The sequence below is a fragment of the Pseudopodoces humilis genome, chromosome 6 (assembly GCF_049639895.1).
Source record: "Pseudopodoces humilis isolate 2021_Gansu_Grassland_sample_001 chromosome 6, ASM4963989v1, whole genome shotgun sequence".
Lineage (NCBI taxonomy): Eukaryota > Metazoa > Chordata > Aves > Passeriformes > Paridae > Pseudopodoces > Pseudopodoces humilis.
In genome coordinates, this window is record NC_142205.1 from 44,921,060 (window position 1) to 44,946,857 (window position 25,798).

Sequence of the window (25,798 nt, forward strand, 5' to 3'; positions counted from 1 at the left end):
TAGCTTGAAAGCTAAACTCTATTTCATTCCCTAAGTGCAATTCTTACTAGCTTGAGGATCCCTGACAGGCTCTGAGCAGAGAGAGAAAAGCTTACGTGAATCTCATGGTCTGATCAGAAAAAGTTTCTTCTGAGAAAAAAAAAAAACAGTACAAGGGATTTTCCAGACTCTTCAGTAAAAGGCTTTCTGGCTATATATAACACAGACAGCAGTAGACAAAAAAATACTTCAAAATATTTTGGATGGACTTTTCAAATTCTCATTCTTCATTTTTATAGAGCAACTGCACAAGGTGGGGGTAGTGATGACAGAAGACTGGACTCAGATCCCAAGTGATCTTTTTCAACTGTGACTGTCCCTGGGCTCACACCACCCCTAATTCCTACCTACCCAAAACAACAACAGAAGCTGGGATGCTCTGGGGACAGTGTCCAGCCTGGGACAGGATGAGTCCTAGTAAGTGCAGTGCCTGGCAATAAGAGAGGCAGATGTGCAGGTTAGGACCTGGCCCAGAGCAACTGAATGAAGCTGCGTAGCTGGCTTATGTTTCAATTTGAGAATTCAGCCACTTAGCAGCACTAGTGGGCAGAGGACTGTGACCCACTGACTCTGGAAAGAAGCAAGACTCCTTTCTGTCAGTTCTTTAGGCTCAACAACAGTGCAACACCAGCCCACAAGAGAATGGAGAACAGTGTCTGCAGCAGTGCCAAGCAATGGCTTGGTCACTAACATTCATGTGAACCTCCCATCTGTGTGCTCTTTCTTCCTCACAACAGCTCCCCCCTCATCCAGGAGACTCATATATATCTTAATCATATGCCTTATGGCAATGTTTTTACTGCTTTGTTCTCACATCAAAAATAAGCAGGTGAGATGAAAATCAGTGGAGTTGTGCTCTGTTGTATCAATACCAGAAAAAAGTGACAGCTCCAAGCATGTGATTTGACTCTGAGACACTTCAGAAACACACTGCCCACAGGCCATTCAGTCATGAATGAAGTCATGTGAAGGCCACTCACTGTAGGGTGTTCAAGTAAGTAGGGGAATAACTGTGACAACCCCTGGAATTCTCTTTTTACTGACTGATCTGAGGACAGCTCTGATTTTTACAAATGTCAGGTCTTCAATGCAAATAATATTCAGTGATAGGAAGAAATAAATCAAAGCAAGTCAAAGACTGTCACTCCAAGATAGCACACCATGGAGGAATTGTTCACAAGTTAGGAAATTCCTTTTAGCAGAGAACCAGACATTTTTAAAATTCTCCATTTCCATGAAAAAACTTCAAAAAGGTTTAAAATAAATGGCATCAATATACTTCCCAGTGAAACATACCTGCAGAACTCACAGTAAGGTGAGTGTTATAGTTAGTTTTGTCTGTGTGATGGTCACTGTGCACAAGGAATAGGGAAATGCTATCCAAGAGCAAATGTACCTTTAAAAAATGCTTTGTTCAAATAAAAGCAGGCATTCAGAGAAGCATATACTTACCAGCTGCTGTTCTAAAGATGGGATGGAATCATGGTGACCATAAATTATACTGGGGTTATACTGGCTGAAGAGAACAGGATAAAATACCTTCTTCCCTGGAAATGACAATGGGTTATTAAAAAAAAAAAAAAATAAGAAAAAGCTGTATAAAACACACTTGTCTCTTACAAGGTACAGTCCAGGCCTGACCAAATCCAAAGTCACACAAGTTTTGCACTGAGCCTGTGTTCTTTCCATGAGAATGTGAATATGAGGATATAATTAATAAAATGTTTCTATTTCAGAAAGCACAGGTGCTGAAGGCAAGAGATTCTATCACATTAGGAGCAGGAACCGTTACTGATTTACAGTAGCTTCATTACCAATTCAAAAGCAAGAATACTCTGGTGAGGGATTTTACAAAATAGGTAGAACCTGTTGATAGACAGTGCACTTCATGAGAAGCAGTACCTGGCTGTGTGTTCAGTCTACAGGAGTTCAAGAATTCGGCTGTGAAATATATGTCCACATCGCAAAAAAAGAGAACAACATTGTTTCCTTTCCAAAATCGAGCACCAACATCTAATCCTTTGCCCCTGGAAAACTCTTCATTCAACTGGATGAAGGTAAAGTTCTTGAAGTTGGCTGACCTAGAAGGAAAATATTCAGCAATTTACCCTGTCCATCCAGCTCTTAATACATGTCGGGGGTGGGAATCCCATATGAAAGAATTAATGCAGAAATCTGTAGTATCACAGTTCTGAGAGCAGCTGGAGGGAAGAGATGTCCTGTTTGACTCTTGAGATTTCCACCACGTCTATCTACATTCAGAGCTTGGCCTGTGTACTCACACACTAGCATTCCTGTCACAGACTTTCTTTGGGCAGATCTCACAAAAATCCCAACAAGGTCTAGATTAACAAAAATATCTTCAGTATGAAAATTTCAATTACCTGTGGTTACATTACTGTATCTATACAAGGGTCTTCTTCCTATACAGAGAAGACAAGCAACAGGCTGCAGTGCCACATGATCTTGACAAACACAGCTATGTAACCAAACTCAACAGAGCAGACCTGGCCAAAAGTACCCAGTTCCTTTGTGCTCTACTGAAATTGTCTTCCACTGCCTTTGGAAGTCAGCTTTCAGTCCTAACAGTTAAAGTCATTTGCAAAGAACTGAAGAGTTACCAGCGTGTGGGGGGGAGGAAAATAGTAAAAAAAGCAGTTGCACTGAGGTAAATTGAGTTAAAATCTGCTCTGCAGTTCTAAAGACCACTCTATCAGACTCTACATAACACCATTTTTATTTGATATGAAAAGAAAGCTATTTTCTGCAATGCACTTTAGAACCTTTTGGAAGAACTATGAGTTTTGAGTTTTCACATCTCCACATAGGATCACTGTATGTGAACAGCACACACCAGATGTTCAGGTACTTACTTAGAGGTATTTTCAAGTATTGATTTGACTTCATTCATTTGTTCCTTTCCAAAGTAAACTACAGTGAGATGAATTCTCCCATCCTGCTGAATGCCCATTTCCCTGGAGAAAAGAGACAGATTGGTGACTTGTCCCAGAAGTTAGCTTCCTTCAATAACCTACAGCAGCTGGGGAAGGCAGAGCAGGGTGAACCTCGGAGGCCTTCCTGGGGACATGATTCATTGACAGACATTCTTGTCCTGACAAAGCAGCTCACTTTCTTCCCTTAAAAGGGACAGAAGTCTATCTTTCAAGAAGATTAGGTACAAGCTCTCTAAGCAGCATTTATTATATTAATAGGACATTGTTAAAAGAGCCATCAAGCCCCAGGAAGAATGATCAGGCAGGCAATAACTTCAGCACTCAGGAGAATATGAGGAGGGAGATTTTTATAATACCCTACCTCATAGCCTTGAGTTTTTGTAACAGATATTTCAGAGTTCAGATCTTTGGCATTTACTAAAATGTAAGTATTAAGCAGAGATATTCGTAGCTCAAGGATAAGACCAATCTGAAGAAATTCTAGAACCATGCCTCACTTGCACTAAGTTTAGCTAACAAGAGTTCATCTATAATCAGCAGAGAGATCAGCATGACCAGAGGGCGATTTCTCCCAGTCTAAAACAAGATAATCAGAAGGTTAATTTAGACAAGGAGCCTATTTTTAGATGGCAGTAATTAGACAAAACATCCCATTGTAAGAGTCAGTATCTTTTGATAACATAGTCTTTTCTGGGTAGCTATTTAAAGCTACATCTCAGTTAAGTTCTCCCTCTGAACATCATGTCTATGCTGAAAAATAATAGTTTAAGAGTAACTATGCTGAAAATTCAAACACATTTCCTTCTTGCCTTCTTTTGCCTTAATATTTTATCTAATGGAGCCTAGCAAAGTGTCTGGGAACACTGATTCCCCTTTTCCTCAGAAATGCTCTTTTGCAACCACTGCATGAAATTCTCATGTTGCCACAATTGTATGTGCCCAGCAAACAGATTGAGACTCTTAAATCAGGTACATGCAAATCAGAAACCCTGATGACTGGAATATAATTGCCTTTACTGCTAATCACAATGCATTAAACAACGAAATGCCTTTCAGTCTGTAATCTCAAAAATCACTTAGTGGCACAATGAACTGTTACGTAAAAGTAGCGGTGAGTGAGGTTTGATAACTCCTTTAACTGCATCTTAGTTTCCAAGTAAGAAAAAGTAAAGGCAGCATTGAAGGAAACCCACCTGAAGTTCTGCATGAATTGTCGAAATTTGCTGGCTCTCTTGGCCAATGGCACAATGACATTAATAAGTGTGTCAGCCATATTGATATTTTCATTTTTCACTTTCATTACAGGACCAAATGGCCGGAATAAAACAATCTTCTTGAACTGATGTTTTACATCTCCTTTGAAAGTCAGCTCATACAATGTGCCTTTATTCTTTTCTGTGCGGTAGATCCCTGCATGAAAACAAAAATGAAGAGATCTTTGGATTAAAGTTGGACTCCCGGGGGGAAAAAAAGGAGAAAGTCTGAAGTTGCTACACCTAAGCTGAAAACACAGCAGAGGCAATGGGATATTCACTTTTAGACCAATACACAGTCCACCGTAATTGGGAAGAGACCATCACTGTAGCAGGGACACAGCCCTGGGTTACAGGGTCTGTTTGGTATTCTTGCAGGCACATTCCAAGGCTTGGTTGAGTCACAAACCTCTGAAGGTTACAAACTGCTCACCCTCAGTATAACCCAGCAGACATACTGTCCTTATTTTTCAGACTGTTCCAATTGTGCACTGCAGGCATCCATGGTAGTGAGATGCAGAGGGACTGCAAAGGCAGTCTGCCTTTCTGCAACAGGAGGGATTAGGCCATCTCCCAGAAATGCAATTTCCTGATGAGCCCTGGGAGGTTCTCTGGAAAGTCCCCTGACAGAACTATTCCACCAGGCCCCAGCCATCAACTTCACCTACTGCCAGTCAGGACAAAACTCTCCTGTTACTCAGCCCTCAAGAGACTGCTATTTCCTTCATGAATGCCCACTCCTGCTCAAGTAATAGTCAGAAAGGGTGACACTACAGTTTGTCAGAGGCTAGACCAGGATACTAAATTAATAAAATCATGTGTTTATTTCCTATATCGAAGGAATGATTAATATACTTGATGGGTGAAATTGATCTGGTTCATGCTGGCCTTCAGCATGAACTATAAAAGCCTTGATCATGCCCCACTGAAATACTATAACATCCTAAATAAGATCAAGTTGGCAAAAAGCCTGAAGATTTTACCCACTCTAAATGATACTTCAGTCTCTAGAGTGTATACTGACATAAAGCTTTTTCACTGGAAAATCCATTAGGTTTAAGAAAGAAAAATTAATGCTAATTCTAACTACTCATTAAGCCACTGTAAACATCTTAACAACTTAATCAGTACAAGAGTATAATTGTAATGCCTTCCATCTCTTGCAGAAATTAGAGACAAGCACAAATGTCCTGAAAAATCTCCCCTTAACTTGTTTTTATTTTCTTTTTTTTTTCCCTCTCCTTCTGGCTAGGAAGCAGAGCTTCTTCTGGTTATGAAAAACAAGACCAAAATAAGGTGCTTTTTTTTTTTTTTTTTTTTTTTAATATAATCTTGGTTATTCCCTGATGTGTAACATTGCTGGGCATCTGACCATAGACTGTCAGCTCTGTCTGTATTTCTTGTGAAGGTCTGGGTCAAAATTTTCTTCAAAGAGCAAAGTGACATAATCTCTTTGTCTTGTAACGCAGCTTTTACATTGGTATAATCAAAAGACTAATGAGGTGTGATTTTATCTGGAGAGAGTTCTGTGAACTGTCTTATCTTCACTATCATTCTCCAAGTGTTTTATTCTTAATGAACACTTCAGCTGGCTAATAATATATGCAGATTTACTGATCTGTTATTCACTTCATGTTTTATTTTTAATATAAGCTGATTCAACAAATGCTCCAATCCTCCTTCTAGCACAGCAAATTAATCTAGGGAGATAGCAGCTCCATAATTATTCTACTGCTAATCTTTCAAAGTTATGCCCTTGACTCCTCCTAGCTTTTTTCATAGAGTCAGCCCAAGCTGCAGACCATGAACTACATCTGTCACCGAACTGGAGCTCATCAGAATAGTGACCTAATAGTCCCTTGATTTCCTCCTCCTGATGGCCAGAGAATAGAAATCTGGGCCTTTGAATTCTGCTCACCCATTTATTCTTACAGAAAGCCTGCTGATGATCCAAGTGCATTGTTGGGTGCACTCATTTGCTCAGGCAGTTTTTGAACATAGGTTTTACCAAGGAAGTTTGTGTTTGAAAGGTTAAGGCAACCTTTTGACATTCAGCTAAACAAAATTCTAAATTAAATCTGATTTGCATTCTCTTTAGAGATAAATTGATAGAACTGTTTCATATGTCTGAGATAGTGAAATGACATTTTTCATAATAAAAAAGATCTAAATTAAATTAACAAATCTAATAGTATCTACCACACAGCATCTCATCTTTTGCTTTTACATTCTCTTCTACCTACTCCAGCCGAGAAACCATGACCCCACAAATACCACTTCCCTGGAGAGATGTACTGCACAATAAAGGAAGCCTTGCCAAATAAGAAGTACCTTAAAGAAGAATGCAAGTTGTGACCCAGCTGGGGGCCCTCCTAGGGCTATGCACATAGAGGCTGCTTCTAATTCTGTAGTTTTGCTCTTATTTAGTACTTCTACTACAGCTGAAAACAAGTAGCTTAGGTGAAGGCAAGGTTTCCTTGTGCAAAATGGTAATCCAAGAATTTATAATCCTAACATTTTATACTTAAGAGAATATGCAAGTTTAATGCCTCTAATTAAATATGGCTACTCTTGATGCATATTTAAACCATTTGTTTTCCATTTTTAAGCATATTCTTTCCATTTAAAGTACCTTCTTTTTAGAAGCAGAGAACAAAGTGATTTGCCCAAGGGCAGGCAGTGAGCCTTGGAAATGAGTCTGAATGTCTTGAGTCACTCTGGCGACTCACCCAGCAGAACATCCTGCCTTTTACAAATTTTTTCCACTTCTAATGGCTCTACTTTATTTGTGCCACCAGGATTTTCTACGTGATTCAGGAAGATGTGTCAAACAGCCTCAATTCCAAGATATGAAGTATGAGGAGAGGAAAAAAGCAGTCTCAAAAAAGTAAGCAAAAAAACCTTTTCATTAAAAGATCGCTTCTGAAATGAAAGCCTTGGAGAGGCTAGATATTCAATAGGGATAAAAGAAGATTAATTGATCATCTATTGCTTCTATTACAGCAGATATGTTTCAGAATATGCACCATTTCTTTCAGAGGCAAGGAGAAAAGTTAAAGCTTTTGGAAACCCAATGTAAAAAAGTAAACTGGAGCTCTGTGTCAGCAGATAAAATGGCCCTAAGATGAAGGAAAAGAAAAAGTGAGAAGCAAAAATGGTCTGGGCTGAAGAATTGCCGAAAGAGCAGTAAGTCTCCAGTCTTCAGAGCAGCAATTCCCAGGGCTCTCTAAAGAAAAGGAAAATGCCTGATGTCTACTCAGTAGGGCAGGCTAACAAATGTCACCAATGTGGATCTACATGAAATGTTTAACTAGCAAACAGCCATGCATTCTTAACAAAATACATTGAGTAGATGACAATTCTAGCCTCAGTTCCACAGACTACAGGCTTCAAGTCTTCTAGTGTCACTAGAAACACCCCCTGGACTCATGTTCATTAGTTCCCTTCTGTTAGATGATGTAGGAGGTCCCTATGAGGATTTATCAGAATTTGTTGTCTTCATTTTAATTCAGTACTACAGTGGTCTTCCCACTTTACATGCAGTAAAATACAGCATCTTATCCTTTGATGAAAAGCATCATTCCTTTCTCCCAATAAACTTCCATGACAAAATTCCATCAGATAGAACACCACCAGTAGCTGCCCATTTGAGAGAGCAAAACTACCCCTTTTTCATTTGCCTCTGAGACCTTGATTAAAATTCCAGTCACTAGACAGACACATACTTCAAGCAGGAAAACTTATGATCCAGTATATTTAAAGGTGTTATGGCAGGGCATTTCTTAAGCAATCCAGGGATTTTTTGGAACTGTTCATATTAGGAAAGAATATAATCAGGCAGTGATTCCAATCACTTATGGAACACACTACTGAGGCTTGTCAGAGTCTCCAAATTATTATCTCCAATTCTGAGAAAATGAACGACTCACAGAATCTATTCAACCCTGCTGCTATTTACATAAATTAATGACCAGACCTGTTATGCTGCTTCCTGCAAAACTGGCTTTCTACTGGACACAGAGCAGTCCTTTGCCTGCTTATAATACACAGGAATTTCTGATTTTTTTCCCATGCTGTTTCTTACTGGCTCCCCTTGGCAGAAAGCTAGTGAACTTGGTACATAAGTGGGAGGAATAAGGGGGAGAGGGGAGCATTATAACAGCTGAACAGCCCAAGTGCCTCTGTCAAGAGGGAAGCTGAGCAGAGCAACAGCCAGATGGATACATCTCCAGCTCCAGGGAGAAGGTGTGGCTCTCTTGGCTTTGATTAAAGGAGAAAAATGGAAAATTCCACTACGTGTCAGCTATTACTCTGGAAGAAGAACTGTGAATCCTATCCAAATTTCATGTAACAGCAAATCTGCTGAGAAGGAGTTTAACTCGGATGTAGGGTAGTAGGGTCATAGTCTAATTTCCGTACACAAGTAATTCTGTCTAGAAACTGCAAAGGATGCAACACTTAATTTTAAGATACCCCAGCCACAGAGACAAAACATTTCTCCTTAAATGCAAGAAGAGTTTGAAGAAACATTTCCCTCTGCAAAGACAAGGATAAATGCACAAAATTAAAAAAAGGAAGAGATACAGACCCCAGCTGAGTTTATTGCCACACACCACCACCCTGCCTGTTGGCATATGCTAGCAATGAACTAGTACTGAAAAAGTGATAGCAGGTGCCAGATGTGATCCACGAGAACAGAAAAATCTACACGGGAGACCCAAGAAAACAAGATTACTGTGCATAACTCTATGTTCTAGCAAGACTCAGGATCAGTAACACGCTTGAGTAAAGATGGTGTCAAAGGCATCTCTGAATAGAGCAGAAACAAGGACACAAATCCCACATACTGACAGCAGCAGCTCAGATTTTAAATCTTATCTCTGATCCTGATTACCTGATTTTCATTTCAGTACATCTCTCCACCTGATCAACCTTAAGATGAGAGGGGTAGCCCCACATTTAACATAAGAGAGGCACACAGCTTTTGTATGTTGTTATTGCTAAAGCAGCTGGAAAACACTTAGAGGGTAAGTGCTATTACTTTCAGTGCAAATCTAGGCACTCCCAGAAATTTCTAGCTGCCCATGGTAGTTCCAGAAAATGAAAACAGCTGGCTTGGTGGCTGAATTAATGGACTCATGGTTGTTGTGTTGCTAGACTTTTACTAAGTTGCCAGAAGCTGACACAGAGTCCAGTTTATTACTCACCTACTGTGTAGGCAGCAGCACCTGCAGAGCACTGGTTTCAAAACAAGTTTAGAGTCTAAGCTATACCTGAAATGCAGAACTGGAACAGATAACTCAGTCCTCCCTACACATACTGAAGTTACACGGAGCAATGGATTTTTGGCAGTTTTTGCCATTCTTGGGAGAATGAAGTTGGGGGAAAAGAGTGACAAGAGGTGATAAGAGACCTCCAAAGGGGTTTGGCAGGGAAATTTTCTTCCAATTCTCTGTTTCCAGCCCCAATACATGGATCACTACATTTGCAAACAAATCAGTTTGCACTGATGAGTGAGAATTAGAATTTGTTCCCTTGTGCCTACAGAAGTAAGGACCTGCCCCAGAGGGTAGGACACAAGGAAGGTTCTTTGAGCTCAGACTGAGCTGCACACAGGCCTCCAATTTCTTGAGCTCTGAGTTATGTGAAAGGCTTCCTCCCTCTGGAGTATATCACCATGGTATAAGAAAGCAAATAAGACCACTGAAGAACCATGAAGAACCTCCACAGAGCAAGCACTAGAGTTCATCTCTTCCCCACATCTTGCTGCACTGGTACCCACTCAAAGACTCTTGATTGTGCATAAAGGCAGGCTCACAGCTTAATTGATATTAAGTAATGTGTGGCAGGAAACATCTCCTGTCTCCTCATGCTCTTGCACGGAAGAGCTGGTGCCAAACAGTCATACATACTTGTTCAGCACCTATAAAAACTGTAGAAACATATTTTGAAAATATAAACTAAGCAACAAACAGAAAGGAGGAGAATGACAGCATGGTTTTGAACTGCAGTTGCCAGTGTTAACAGTGGAAGTAGATCTGGGATTGCAGCCTGGTCAGTCACTCCTTGCTTTGTCAGTTTTGAGGCAAGTGCATGACTAGAGAGCTGTGAGCGCACATTGGTGTCACTACAGGAGACTGGCAGGCTTTGCTGTCACAAAGTCCTGTTCCCCAGGAAAGCTGCCATTTTGCAATTGTGCCTGAGACAGCATTGCTAGGTCACAGCATTAGCACCATCCCAGACATCTGTGCTCTGACACAGCTCCCATCTCCCTCAGCTACTCAGTCACACCAGAACTCCTCCCCAGCACTGTGTGGACCTTCTAACCTGCTCTCTGCATACGAACCTTCAACAAAGTCGGAGGCAGTGTATACATGGGGTTTTGCTTTGCTGACCCCATCTGGCTTGTTCAAGCTCCCCACTGCTAACTCGATCACCTCTATCAACTCATCTCGCTTGTCCTTCCTTACGGGTTTCTCCTCTGGGTGCCGTGTCAGCCCTGTCTCCAGCTGGTACACCTTCTGGAGGGTGAAGCTCTCAAAGGGCACTGCTGCATACTCTGTGGACAGCTTAACACCGCTGTGCACCTCTGCTTTGTCTACTTGGGAACGGAGGAAAGCCAACAGGTTGGCCTGGGCCTTCTCTGGTTTACTGTGGTCAAGCTGAATGTCCAAGGAGTCTGGGTACTGGTTCTGCATGTCCTTAAGCTGCTCAGTCCTGCCCTGGAGCTCAGCCTTCAACTGGGCAATTTGTTTCTTCAAGCTGATGACATAATTACGGTGTTGCTCTTCTCGCTCTTGCAGAATGGCTTCATATCCCTCCTTCACAGTCGGACTGTGCACCCTGGGCAAGGCAAGCTGCTGGTTGTCACCCTTGGGTGTGCAAGCCAACATATAAACGATAGACATTGAGCAACAGGCCACCACCAGCAGGCCTACAAGTCGGGGAAGAAATAGAATAAATCCTCGTCGGACCATCATATCTCAAAAAGCAGAGTCTAACTCCACACATGCAACAGTTCTTATATACATGCAGTGCCACAGAGGCCTCTGGTCTTGGAGTAGTCTTACACAGATGCATGTATGTGCAGGAACTGGTTTGTCAGCTGTCCTGAAACGCGTGCTCTGCCTCTATATGGAGCTCTCTATGGTGTATACCCAGCAGGACCAGAAGACAAGTTATGAAGCAAACAGGACACCTCCTGATACTCATGGCAACACCTATGTTGCTGCAATGTGATCAGACCGTGGCAGATGGAGCCTGAGAACATGAAAGATAAATCATAAAGACAGACAGGTTAGAATTTGGTCATTCAGTCCAGACCATTTAGAGAGTTCTAATTTACCTAGTTTCTCAGCTGCTCTAGCAGATCTCAGAGCTGTGAAGTGCTTCAGCTAAGACCATAGAAGTGTCAAGATCCTTATGTGGAAAATCCTGTATGCATCCCTTTCTTCATTAATAACATGGCTTGGCCCATTGCCAATGGAAAACTGAGTCCAGGCCTCAAGGACTCCTATGCTTCAGAATTACTGGAGGGGTCTAGTGATCAGATGCTAAAGTACTCAGTTTATCCAAGCATTGACAGCCTTTCAGATGTTCTCAAATCTTGGAGTGTTCACTCAAGTTTTGAAAGGAAGGCACTCAGTCCCACATCTACCACATATATTTTAGCTTCCAGGCATGTTTTTTCCAAAACACCAAGTGGCATGGTCCATTCAAATATATGAAGCCTGATCTGGAGCAGAAATCTGATAACCAGAAAACTAAGAACTGTTATTAAAGGCCAATTACTGCAACTGTCATTGTTTGACATATCCTATGAGATGCTCCCATAAAAATCAAATAATGAGGAAGAGGATATTTTCCAGGAGCACTCAGACTGATTTTACTCAAAATCAGCAGAAGCTTTGTTACAATTTTGAAACTGTCATCATTGCACAGTAGTTTAACATTTCAAGACCCTCTTTTGTTTCTCATAACATTACAAAAAGCAATTCAAAAATGTGCAGTACTACTCTGTTTTCCATTCTGCCCAGGACTATAGACTATAGAGAAGGTGGAACTGGGAACATTATAATTTTTAATTAAACTTCTTCAAGTATATATAGAAAAGGGAAAAAACTTAGATGATTGAAGTTGAATATTGATCTAGCTATATGCTACATTAAAACAATTGTGCTGAGAACATTACCAGAAGGAATTTCAAAATCCCGTGGGTTTGGCCCAAACCAATGCTGGTACAAGGAACTTCATCATTTAGTCAGCTGACTGTATACTTAGGTCAAGGTTGAGTAGCATCCTAGATTACACTTTGTTAGACACAAACACAATCAAATTAACCCCTTGATGCTATCCCCTTGCATGCATGCATGACATCATGACACTCTTTTGACAGAGAGAGTCAAAGTCCTTTTAGGCATACATCCTTGCTGACACACCCTTAAGTAAAAACAGTTTGACTAAGAATAAGACTTTAAGAGTTATTTTCAGTTATTTCTAGTCTCAAATCAAAGTCTTATGTAGGACTTTTTATAAACTGCTCTATGACTTTCCCCCCACTCTGTCTTGATTGACTATTTCTCCATATGCAGCAGTTACACAGAGATATTTCTGATGTTTGGATTGTTATTATTTATCAGTTTGCAGAGCTTCTGGGAAAAAAAACAACTTTGAGCGGGAATTGAGGGGGCTAGAATGAGCCATAAAAATAGTACTGTATTTTTTTCAAAGTAATGTGAAATTACTTTTATAGCATTTATAGGATTCTCCAGAAAATGTCAGCATTTTCAAAGGAAGAATTGCTGATTTTCTAGAAAATTTTAGAGCAGCAGGAGAAAAGGACAGGATGAAGATGGCACACTTACCTTTTTGATGTTATCTTCTCTTTGGAACATCTTGGTCTGCTACAGCTTCTTCTCAGTTTGCCAAAATCATCGCCTGTTTATCTCCCTTCTTATGCCTTTCCCAGCAAATGCGTGTACTATGAAAAGCGCTGTCAACCTCAGAACACCTCTTCATTGCTTTCACATTTGTCAGCTGCCTACATCTTCAGTCTGTCTCTCGTGTGGTGAAAGGCTGTAGTGGAGACGCTTCCTATGGATGCACTAAAAATGTTGGCCTCCTGCAATGTAAAGGAGCTTGTCAAAGCAGGGAAAATTAATCTGGGCATTTCTAACTGTACAACAGATCTGGCTAGAAGACTGTAAGAAGGTAGTGTGCAGGGAGACAGGGTCAGGAAGTGGTGAGATGTAGTACATAAAACACTGCTGTGCTTGTATGCTTCCCTTCACACAATTACTCCATTGACTGAATTGGCAGAAGCTGAACATCAGTGAAAGGATTAGTTGTACTAACATGGTATAAACTGAAATTACATCTCAATGGCTTAGATAAACATACCATTTCTGTAAGCAGCAACAGATTTCAGTTTTGGGCAAAGAGCTCTTCAAACATGGACGTTAGAATGTATGTGTATATAGATAGCTATCTTTACTGAAATATAGTATCTCTCTCTTCAGGGTACTATCTCTTTTCTATATTGTTTTCTGGTTTGAAATCTCCCCCATCAAAGATGCATCTTTATAAACATTTCAGGACAGTAAATTATCAGAGTTACTTTGTTCTTTGAAACACTGTTTTCATAGTAAAGAATTGAGACCATGTGGATTTTAACCTTTTTCACAGGGATTTTACCATCAAGAGTGGAGGCATCCTGACAAGAAGCTTTCATTGCTTGCCCTCTGGATCTGTCTTATTAAATTGTACTGGTAGCTCCGGTGGCATTGCCTTACAGTGACTGACATTTAAATATACGGCTGTTACTGTACTACTATCTCATGGGCATGCTTGTGAAAGCAGTCCAAATCCAGATCAGTTCCAAAAAAAACAGATTACTTTAAATCAACACCAAAGGTGGTCACAGCTAAGGCATCTCAGCTGCATAGGCAAGGACCAGGCAAGGAGGGTAACTCCTCCTAACAACCATTCTGTTGATTTCACCAGACCAACACAGTTTCACACCGAGATGAAGAGAAGACAAACTGAAATGTCAGGGTTTTTTTCCAGGAACTGACAAAAACGCCTCTGTATTTCACAGCAGTCAGCTGCATCAGTATTAGTCTCTTAGCAAAGAGAAGCTGTTAAAAAATACACAGTGATTAGTCTGGTGGCTGTGGAAAGGGACATTAATTCTAAAAAAGCCTTCGCTTGTGAAAACATCTTCAACCTCAGTTCAACCTGTTAGCCCAGCCAGAGGTCAGCCCAGCTCACAGAGGTGCTTTTCACTTGTTTTCAAGGAGCCTGGGTCCAAAAAATGCTCTAAACACAGAAGCAGATTCTGTCATCACTCTAAGCACTCTGTAAACATTTCTGCACAGTGGAGGGTGCTGCACCCAATCACAGGGAGTGGCAAAGAATGGAAAGTTGTTTGGTTTGAAATTTCAGATGGTATGCATCCATTACTGTTTCTCACCAACATCTGAATTTTTATTTGACTGTAGAGATACAGGAAATTAATCTCTGCACAGAAATGCCAATGTATTTCAAGTCTGAATTTTTGACTCTCAAAAACCACACTGAGAATCTGTGCAGGAGAAAGGGCCTCAAACCAAAGTATCTCTGTATATGTATCTCCCCTCTGAACTCCACAATTTCTGCACTCCTCATGCTGGGTATAGAAGTGAATGGCAGAAGCTCAGTCATATTTGCACAGGCAGCGATCTCTCAGCACACATGACATGAGCAATACCAGATAATTCCATGTTTTTAAGTACTTTCTGCCACAGCTTCTCATTGTAGGTGTAACTCAGACTGGCAACTCCCATTTTAGCTCACAAAACTTTGAAATTCCTTTTATTTACTTTTTTTTTCAGTAGAGGCAGTAAGTGGCAGAAGCTGCAATTAGCTTTTGTGTAGGTGTTTGAAACATCTTCATTGAATAGCAGCACATGTCACTGTGAGATTTCACTAGAATCATAATAATCTCTGAAATGAGCTGTGGGGAGGAGGAAACAGATGTTCCACCCAGACTTTAAGTGCCTTATGATAATAGAAAAAGACATTCTGTAGCCACTTGTAATTTGCCTTGAACTTCTTAATTACAAGGACTGTGCATAGCAATGCAGACAAATTAGTCTGCTTTAAATGTTAGGAACAAGATTTTCCCCCTAGTTTCTCAACAGAAATCCAAGACACTCAGCAGAATAGGACATGTCACAGGGATTAAAATTTAGTCTCACATAAAAATTTGCACACTTTATGCAAAGATTAAGATTTATGCAAAGACTTATGGCCAGATCATGATTTCTTGATTACTTCTCAGCCCAGTTCATCTGTCCAGAGCTGAATTAAATAAAAGGCTGAATAAAGAAAAAAGCCTATCTGATAAACTGACTGGATGCACCTTCTTAACCTTCTTGCATTGTCCCTTGTTAAAAATCCTATTGCTCCCTCTTGGGTTGACACATATCCCAAACAGACCACTCAAAGTCTTAATGTCTGGTTTCCAATCTTCAATCCAAATAAAGGATTAGTGAGAAATAGTATCCAGAATGAAAATGTTAAATTCTAATAGTTGAAGACAGTAGACAACTTACAGTAAAACTCTTCATTTCCTAATCTTTGATTCCAGACTTAAATTGTCACACATTCTCTCAGACATTCTCAACATCCAACCCTGCCCACAGAAGGACAATTACACTGTTCCCCTCTGTAAATAACAATTACAATCTCATCATCTCAGAAATAGGTTACAACAACTGTTAGAAGTTGTCTTCAAAAGAAGAAACCCTCAAAGCTTTAACAGTCCTGGAAATACTATATTTTCCTCTTGTATGGGAACCAAAAGTAGCTGCTTCATTCAAGAAGGAGCTCACATTCAATATACAACTATAGACTTTTCACTCTAGAAGCTACAAAACCAGCACAGAAGTCCTAACTTTTGTCTTTCTTAGTATCTGGACCCCATTTCTGCTAATTTAATTGGGCTCCTCTCATCAGGGTAAAGTAGTAACTTTTTCTGCTGTGCCACTTAAGCTGAATTCTGAGGTCCATGTGTACTTGTGTTAGACCATCCACTTACATGTAGTCTCACTGCTCATGAAAGCAACTTCCCCAAAGACAGTCCAGAACAAAATTCAAGATTACTCTGAAAGCCTTCTGCTGTCATATGCAATAAACATACCATGGTTGTTTCAACTTTCACTGTAGCCATTATTACTGTTACAGTAGACATCCAGTAATAATTATTTCTTCTACAGTGTCATTATTTCTGTTTTAAATAAAGCACTCAGAAGGAGTATTGAGGTCCCTTTGTCCTCCCAGTGCATACCTATTTTGTGTGTGGGTTTGTCTATGTGTATACACACACAAGAGTGAAAGCACTATTGCTTTCCTTTCTCCACTGTTAATCAAACTAGTTTTAAAGTAAAAAAAAAAAAAAAAAAGCACAGAGATTAAACAGTAATTAAGTTCTAACAACATCTGAAAAGAACTATTGTAACACCTAAAATTATCTCCACACACCAATAACACTTTTTCTGATAAAAACCCCGTTATTTCAAGTTACTACAACACTCCTAAAACTGCTTTCTCTGCCCCAGAACAATGTTATCTGTATAAGACTTGGCAGTTTTCCAGAGATCAATAACCAACCATTGCAAGGGTCTGTGTTAGGAATGCTATTTTTTGTATGAGGTACTCAGATTTCCACTTTACAACCAAAACACACCACCCTTCTCTGCTATGCACACTTATCTATAGATGTGTAACCTGCACATCCTCAGTGCAATTGTTAGTGGGGTACTATAGGGTGCTTCCAAAAGCCTTTCCTGTGAGTCTTCACCACTCTGTCCCTCCTCCAGTAAGGACATGACAGATCCATGCCTTGTCAGGCTCCAAAGAAAAAATGCAGAGATGACAAGCATGCACCGCTGCTGCAGAGGTGCTGTGACTCACAAAGACCTAATCCATGCTACTTCAAGAAAGAAATGACAAGGCTTTTCTCTAAAGGTCCATTTCTCATTACCAGGCTCTGGCCTGGAGTTTTAGGAATACAGTTTCTCCAAAAATGTTCTGAACTTTGCTAAAATGGAGATGAAAAATACACTTTTGAGTTGAGCTAGAATTCAGCCTGGTCTTTTAAGAGCAAATTAGCAAACCATCATAGTTTCCAGAACTAAAAATTGATGGTAGGGCTGGACAGCTGAGATGTCCAACTTAGCTGGAAGATCATCATCTTCTGAATATGACCAACACTTTTACATCCATTTAGGTGAATACCATCTCTGTTTTGTAGATGTGTAAAAGAGGAGCATTTTTCTCCAATCACATGATGCTGCAAGAGCCCTACACAACATCTAATATAGCAGCATGCTGAGAACAGTTTCTTTTTGTAGGAAATTAGCTAACAAAACAAGGACAAGCTACAGCCAGGGAACAGCTGAATAATGCTACTCCAATTTACTTCATTTTAAGACCTAATTCAACAGTTTCTCTGTATGTAGGGAGCTTCCAGATAGACTAACCCAGCTTTAACATAACACCAGTCTATGCCAGCTTCTGAAATATCTCAGAATCAGAGTAATAACGATAAAACACAAAATCCTTTAGTATTTCCTAATCAAAACAAATAATGGGATGAATTTTGCTTATCCATTTAATTCTGGACTTGGGAAAAAATGCCACTACTTCACTTTGAAATGTTTACACATGCACCCTCAGTGATTTACACAAGCAAAAGAAAACTGACTGCCATCACAGGAATGAACAGTCATTCCTTTTAAGAATGATGACGACCACAGTTTTATGAAAGAAGCTCAGGTCAGCAGCAGCAAGGCCTGTAAAATTGATGAGATCTACACACATGTGGGGGCATTCTATGAATGCTTGCTGGTTTAGACCCATCTCTTCATGCCTGTTACTTAAAACATTTTCTTGTACAAAGTTCATATTAATGTCACATTATGTGAGGAACCCCAAGGATTCTACCAAATGTACATCCCACAGTACCACAGCCAGACTTTCAATGAAATCTGAAGTCCAGTGTATGCACACCTGTGATGTAGGTCATGAATCAGGGTAGGTTTAGCACCTATCTAAATAAGCAAGAGCATAATTTATCCATTGATAAAAAATGCACAAACATGCACGGCTAAGTTGTGCTCAGAAACAAGAAAGCCTAGCTAGGCTGAGCTGCAGGGTGGAAAGCAGTTTGTGTCTCTTCCAGTTTTTAACTAGGATTTATTTAGTCAAGGCTTTAAAACCTCTCATATGTTTAGCTTCAGTTCAGCCCTTCAGCCACAAGTGCACAGTGCAGTGAAAGCCCCCTGATTTGAAAAGAGCTGAGAGGTGATAAAGTACAGTAACAGTGACTGGAGGTATCTATCCTATCAAAGTCCCTGTAAGGTAGCAATAGAGTTTTAAGATGTTTCGACAATTCAGCCTGACCTGGAGATTATGTCTTCTTCTCCTTGCCAGAAATCCTTGGTACAGCTAGAATGCTCTGTACAAAGCTAGATGTGGACTTGAACTTCATTAACTCCAGCAGAGTTGGCAGGGGAAGAGGTTTCCTTCCTTCTGAGTCAAGCATGTGCTGGGAACTGAGAAGAAACATCTGGCTCCCATAAGTCTAATGCTATATTCTTACGGTAATGCAGAGTCCTAAATTTTGAACTCTTTGTACTTGAAATGAAATTTTCTGGCTAGTGTGGTATCAATACACAGCTTTAAATAAAATAATTAAGAGCCAAGGAGAAAATAGAAAAAAAACATTTTTATAGTCAAGGGATTAGGTAAGTTATCTAGGCTGAGCAAGAATTAGCAGGACAGGGACTAATTTTGCTGACCAAGATTACTTTTCATCTGTGGTTTACATTACAGCAGAAAATCAAGTTTCAGGCTACGAACTAATAATCAGGAAGCCAGAAAACAACTGCAACCTGGTTCAGTATTAGAGAAGCTACCCAGATTCTGCACAGAACACCAATACATGCAGCATTAACAGCTTTCACAGCTGATGTATCAACCCCCAAGCTCCACTGATCTGCTTTTCCCTGTCAGTCTGGTCTGTACTGATAGACAGGAAAAGGCCAGGCCCCTGATTCAGCCCCCATTTCCTTCCTCCTCCAGGTTAGTGCTTACTCGGAAACAACATGCCACAAGGTCTCGTTTAGTTCATCACCACTGTTTTGATATGTGGTTTTGGTCAAAGACACAGCATTTCCTTGATATACCAGGAGATAATCTCCTAGCAATTCTTTGAAAAGCCCAAGCTCTTTCAGTTATTTCAGTAAAACAGTTTTTCTCTTTCTAGAAAGTTTCCTTTTTCTTTTTCATTTTTTTATTTGGGGCTTACATAATACTTGAATCTCACTGACTTCACCTTCATCATTAAACTAGCTAATTCTTTACTATGGGAACTTGAAAAGATAAATCACAGCAAAATCTCTGCAGAAAAAGCCTAGGCAGAGATTAAAAGAAAGGAAGGCTTTTTTATATTTAATATTACACAGTCTTCTATCCACTTGACCATGAAATTCTTCTTCCAAAAAGGAATGAAAAAAACCAAACCCAAACCTGAGGACAACCAAAAATTAAAGAACTATCTTGCAAAACACAGATATCTACAAACTTTCATTCAGATCATTTCATTTCAACAGAATGAAAATGTTTATCATTGTATGACATTTTATCACTTACACAGATTTATTTTTAAATAAAATATTTCAATAGGCTGTGAATGCCTACTTTGTTTTTACAAATCAAAGTGCTTCAAATTTCCACTTCCTGACAGTGTTTGTATTTTTGAAGGTATCAGAATGGATACAGGTCCACAGAAAACTGCTTTTGGTCAAGTGGCTATAAGAAAAAATATTCTTTTAATTTTATGAAAAAAATTCTATATCCTTTAGTAAAGTAAACCAAACCACATTTTCAAGTGTTAATGAGACACCTGTTCACAGTTGATTTTCATCTCTGATCTCAAATCGTACTGAAAATGGAATCTATCTTTCGATTTCTTTATAAGAAACCTCAATTCAAACAAGCAGTCTGATGTTTTATTTTACAGCTCTCTGATATACCAAATTACAGCCATAAACATATTTTCTCATTGGTCCTTAAGAAATTTCAGTTCCCTCATTGACTCTATTGGTATCTGGCATTAAAACTGTAGTTTATTAAGGAGATTTTAATTGTAGTTATTGCATATTGTCAATAGCTCTTAAACCCAGTCATTTAGCTAGAAACACGTTAAATGCTAACAGTTCACACAAGAGGCATCCTGGTTCTCTAACACAGAGCTGATTGACGACATAAGTAAAGCCAGTTTCCTTTACCAGCAAAAGCTATCCTTTTTTCCCCTTTTGTCAAACAGAAGTACACCCTGCAGTCAGTTCAGCATTTCCTGAAAAGTTCCAAAGAGCCTATCTCTTGAAAGAATTTCAGGCTTCAATCAGAACCAAAATAATTTCATGCCAAGTTATGAAATAAGGCACACAATATGATCTTATTGTGTAACATTTTTCCTCATTGTACCACAAAAGTATCTGACTTGGTTTAATGTAACTTTGTATCAAAGTTGATGCAAACAATAAATATATATTTTTTTCCACGGATAGTTATTTTTTTTTAAAGAAAACAGTTTTCTGCTTGTCCTTGTTCCTTACATGCAACATTTTTCAGAAAAAAAGGAATGGGGAAATAAGTGTAAACTCATAGCCTACCAGGATACTTGAAGAAAAGAAATTTCCTTATGGGATGAAGCTTCATGCTACTGAGTCTTTGTTTCTGTCCACATGGAAACCTGTCTGCAAATGACAGCATTATTTTTATTTTAACAAAATTGGCTAGGATGTGTGCTGGCACAACTGTGTAAGCTAATGAAACAGAAAGAAGAAATTGCTGCTGTGTCTTTACAGTTTTCTCCCTTTCCCTCCTTTTTATCCAGTTCTCTGTGGAATATTAAAATCGTCTCATTTTCAGCACCAACTCGTAGCAGCTTAACTCAGTTTAACTCCTTACATCTCCACTATTTTCTTTCCTTGTGTTGTTCTATTATCAGAACAAGGGTTCAACAAGGGCTATTAGAAACATCAGTGAAATGTCTCACTACAAATAGTTTATTAGTCCCAAAAAGAAAAATTCTTCTCCTATAGATGTACAAGCATCTCCTTTTTCCAACTGCAGTCAAAATAACAGGCAGTTTTCCAGTACTGGCATCTTAAGGACAAATGTCAAGAGAATTTAACAACCTTTTGTCTAAAAGAGGAAGGAAAGTAACTGTTGGTGGAACATGTTTGTTGGAAAACAGCAGCTGAAAGCTCCTACAGGAAAGAATGAAATATGAGCAAATGGTATCAGCATGATCATGTGACAAAAAAGCAAGTCATACCTGGTTTAAACAAAACTCACATAGAGGAACAATTTTTAAGCACTAGGTTAGTGCATGTACAGGGGATTTTGGTGGTTTAATTCTCTCCTGTGGCACGCACCCTTGACAACAAACTTTGCATTGAAAGCATGACAAAATCTCAGTGAAACTGAAGAAGCTGTGGGAAATCCCTATGTTCTTAAAGGAAAATATAGATAAGAAAATCTGCCCAATAGAGCAGACATCAGATGACATCAGCCATCTATGTAATCTATGTAATGATTTACATTGCCTCTCTTAGAGGACACAAGTGCTTTGGAAGGTGAAAAAAGATCTTGTATACCAAAAAAATATTTTTAATGTTTGTGATTTTGATGATCAATCTATTCCCTAAGCATAAGTTTGTATTTTGTACCAGATATGCACAAGAAACGATTCTTCTGTTTGGGACATGTAATTTTCCTTCATTACTTCTCTGGATTTTTACCATTATTTTGACCTCCATTGCTTCAAAATTGGTATTTTTCCATCTCCTTGTCAGAGAAGCTGCATGCTACTACATGTTTAGGTACTGCTTTTAGCAACTTCTGAAAGAGGACAGCCAATTTCAACAGCTACTCTTCTTGATGGGTACTTCACCTGATTCTATTAAGTTGCAGTCAAAAAGGACAAAGAAAAGTGTATTAATACACTTGTGTATGGAAATAACTGGAAAGTTCAAAGAACATGATTATCATAGAGACAATCATAGGCAGAACTCTCCCTTGTTTACTGTAAGAGACATACATGCTGACAGATCTAATTTATTACATTACCTAAGGTCAGGCTCCTGCACTTACCTCCTGAATTGTCTCCTGGACTCCATCTACCCGCGCTCCTGATGGGAGCCCAGGGAATTTACCTGGCTACCTTAACCACCTAGTCTGTTAGTTGTCTATGGGTGGCTGGGGCAATTGCTCCCCCAAATCACCTGGTCCACATGATTATTTCACTGAAGAGCCATCATCACACAATGTCAATTAACTTCTTTTACATAATTGTAGGGTGTTCATTTCTGAAGAAAACCACGACTCAATTAAGGTAACATGTCAGGGAGTAGAAAACCTCCTGATAGGTTTCACACACTGACTTGCCTCCTGTAAGACTAATCCAGTGTTCTATTGTTTATTTGTTTTATTTCTAACTTCACAGGATTTTACTTTTACAGGATTACAAGACATCAGCCAACCTGTAGAGTGCAATAGTTCAGTGTATCTCCAGCAAGTCTAACCGATACAGTATGCACTCAGCACAAAAAGGAAAGAATATAACAAAAAGCAGATGTTCTGGGCCTCCCCTTTGGTTTTATACATCTATTTCTGCTTTATTTCAGATATTGTACCTCAAAAGGTACAACTGACTTAAAATATAAAAAGATGCAAGAACCAGGCACCAGTCTGAGTTAACAAGCTGCTTGCCAGCTGAGGAGTCATGCACACATCCATTATTACAAGTCTAAAAATAGCAAGCTTTTGAGAAGCTCTTAGAACAGCAAAATGTGGCATGTCGATATAAAAGTAATTTGTGGATGAAAAAAACCAAAAGATGGTAAGAAGATATTTCAAACAGATGGTTAAAGAAATAAAGCAATTTAACCCAAACTTCCAGAGGCAAATATTGCCGTCATTATCAGTGATGATAGAACCAACTGCTCTATGTGGGGTCTTGCCGCATTCCCTTCAGAATGTCCAGGTTCCCAGGCAGCGGGGTCTGCTCCAGGTAAAAGCTACACAATTTCCTGTCACTCCTTGAACACTCTCTAGGTGTTTTTTCTACCCATTTTCTATCTCCCCACAGCATACCTTTCCAGACCAATTGTGTTCCTTGCTGTTCCACACTTTGCACAGTGGAAGTCGGGTCCAGTTGGGCCCTCAATGAATCTGTTGTGACAGCAAGGCATCAAATACCAGATGGTGGCCCATAGCTTCTTCTTTCTCCCTAACAGATGTGCAGGCCACTTCAGAGGCCCTGGCAGAACCAACTTGGCTGGTCTACTGAAATGACACACTAGTGCTGGCAATCAACCTCGAAATCTTAAATATGGTACAAACTATGACTCCAGCCCAGAGGAAAAAGGGTAAGAAAATTGTAAATACCTTCAAATTAGAACTCTGTAATCTCATCTAGCCTTTCAAATCAGGAGTCTAAAACTAAATACTGTGCACGTATTGCAGCTACACAGTGAGGTGCCTCATTTGTTGGCAGATCTGGAATTTCACATGTCTGTCACACAAGAGCACTAGGAGGAATTTCAGAAGCAAATGTGAGGTAAATACCCCTGCTGTGATCTCTCAGCATCATTTTGCACTTCCTTCTTTTAAGAAGGGCACACCCTAAGGATGACTATTTTGATGTGTGCACCATTTTCTGGGTGGAGGCTCTATACACTTCTTCTTGACTTCCATAAGAGATGCCCCATGAAATTCACTCCCTCCAAGCCCATTCTCCTTTATGAGCAGAAAACTGCAGTTCAAGGAGTGCAGCTACATACAACCCCCCCCCAACCCCCCAACTGCAGTTCTAGGATGGGCCTTCTATATCCATTAGCTCAGGTAGAAAAGGATTCCCAGCCAGGAGAGAGACAAGAGGAGCAGCTGAGAAGTGGCTTCCTCAGATGCTGAACTGCACTTGGAAGTCTCTCTAGATATGAGTCCCTGTGGTCCAGTCAAAGGGGGAAAAACTAAAGACAACTAGCTGTAATGGGTGGAAAGACTTTCTTTGAGGCAGTCTCCTTTTCCAGAGTAGCTCAATCTAAGAGTCTTTTTCTGAGTACACACTGCAATAGAGGCTCATGCAATAGAGCATTTGTTAGCAGCACATTTTATAGTCTGCAAAGAAATGAAGTTCAACTGCTCATGCTCCAAAGCACTGGAAAACACAGCCATCCCTCAGCTCAAACCCACACTTTGGCACAACAATGCAAGATGCAGGCTATACTCATTAGACAGGTCAGTTCCCAGGCACGATCCACTTCAGTCTGCAAAGCTGACCAGAAAAAAATCACAAAATGATGAGGAAATGCTTCCACCACACCTGCAGAAAACAGCCCAGCTGTACAGTTTAAATAATTCCTACACCAGAAGCACATGATTTTGAAGACCCTGGCAAGGCCATTTCCTGGTGTAATAAACACCTGATCAATCTTAGCTGGAAAGCCTGCATCCATCCCTGGGAACACTAAGAAGGCTTTCTAAAGGACACACTGCTATTTTCACCAGGGTAGGAATGAGGTATCTAGATAAGGTTTGTCACACAACTAAAACAGTGCACAGACTACTTGAAAGGGGATGCTAAAAGGAGATGGTTCACTGTGAAAGTAGAACTCAACTTTGCATTTCATCAGAGAGATATGGAAACATGTACCCAAAAAAAATAATAATCTCACAAAAAGGATATTACTGGGATGGTCACTAAATTTGATTTGACATGATACTAGATACATATAATTTGACGTGATATTAGAAGAGAAACATTTGTAATGTGTAGTACTAGTTCTACGGTAACTGAAAACTGTCAAGACACACTTAGCTGTGCCATAGGCAAAACACTCTGTATTCAAAGAAGCATAACATCAGGAACACTGACACTACAGTTTGTTAATACTTGTCAGGTAACACACGGAAGTCACATGAACTACCAAGAAATCAAATGAGAAATCATTTACAAATTGTAATTTCCTACTAAGAGCAAATCAGCTGTAGTGACAGAAATCAAACCTTTTAACACATCTGATTATATGCATCCTTGGTAGATTCAAAGGTGCAGACATAACATGAAAATTATTTTTAGAGCCTTATAGCTAGATACATGTAGTTAACTTTTGCTACTTTCCCCCCTACAAGTGGGCATGTTCTCAACAATTTTCCCTTTTATTCTGGAATGCCATTTTGATTGGGGATCAGGACATTTTGGGTTTTCTTATTTCCCAAATTACTTGGAAGAAAAAAAAATGCAAAGAGTATCTACGTATCACTTAAATGGAAAAACTAAATTATTGCCAAGGTCATAATGATTTATTGTGGAAGTTTTAGTTTAATTTTAAAGGAAAAAAAATGTTCTTTTCAAGGCATAGAACAGTATTATCTGCTGAATGCAAATTGATACTGATTCTTTGTAAAGAATCTTTTGTAAAGAATTCTTTGTCA

The 25,798-nt window shown here is 39.6% G+C and overlaps 1 protein-coding gene across 2 annotated transcripts in view; it reads right to left on the reverse strand.

Moving 5' to 3' along the window:
• The window catches only part of CSGALNACT1 (chondroitin sulfate N-acetylgalactosaminyltransferase 1), a 41,443-nt gene that overhangs the window by 3,458 nt on the left and 12,187 nt on the right, over positions 1-25,798 (reverse strand). The window contains exons 1-7 of one of the 2 annotated variants that reach the window (XM_088056471.1): positions 20,968-21,028; positions 13,111-13,367; positions 10,593-11,506; positions 4,187-4,403; positions 2,913-3,014; positions 1,942-2,120; positions 1,492-1,586 (exon numbers count right to left, since the gene is read on the reverse strand). In XM_088056471.1, coding sequence (XP_087912597.1) covers positions 1,492-1,586; positions 1,942-2,120; positions 2,913-3,014; positions 4,187-4,403; positions 10,593-11,226 — 1,227 coding nt within the window. In that variant the 5' untranslated portion in view covers positions 11,227-11,506; positions 13,111-13,367; positions 20,968-21,028. Of the gene's footprint in view, positions 1-1,491; positions 1,587-1,941; positions 2,121-2,912; positions 3,015-4,186; positions 4,404-10,592; positions 11,507-13,110; positions 13,368-20,967; positions 21,029-25,798 lie in introns of those variants that run through there. The other variant, XM_005517528.3, reaches the window with a different exon arrangement.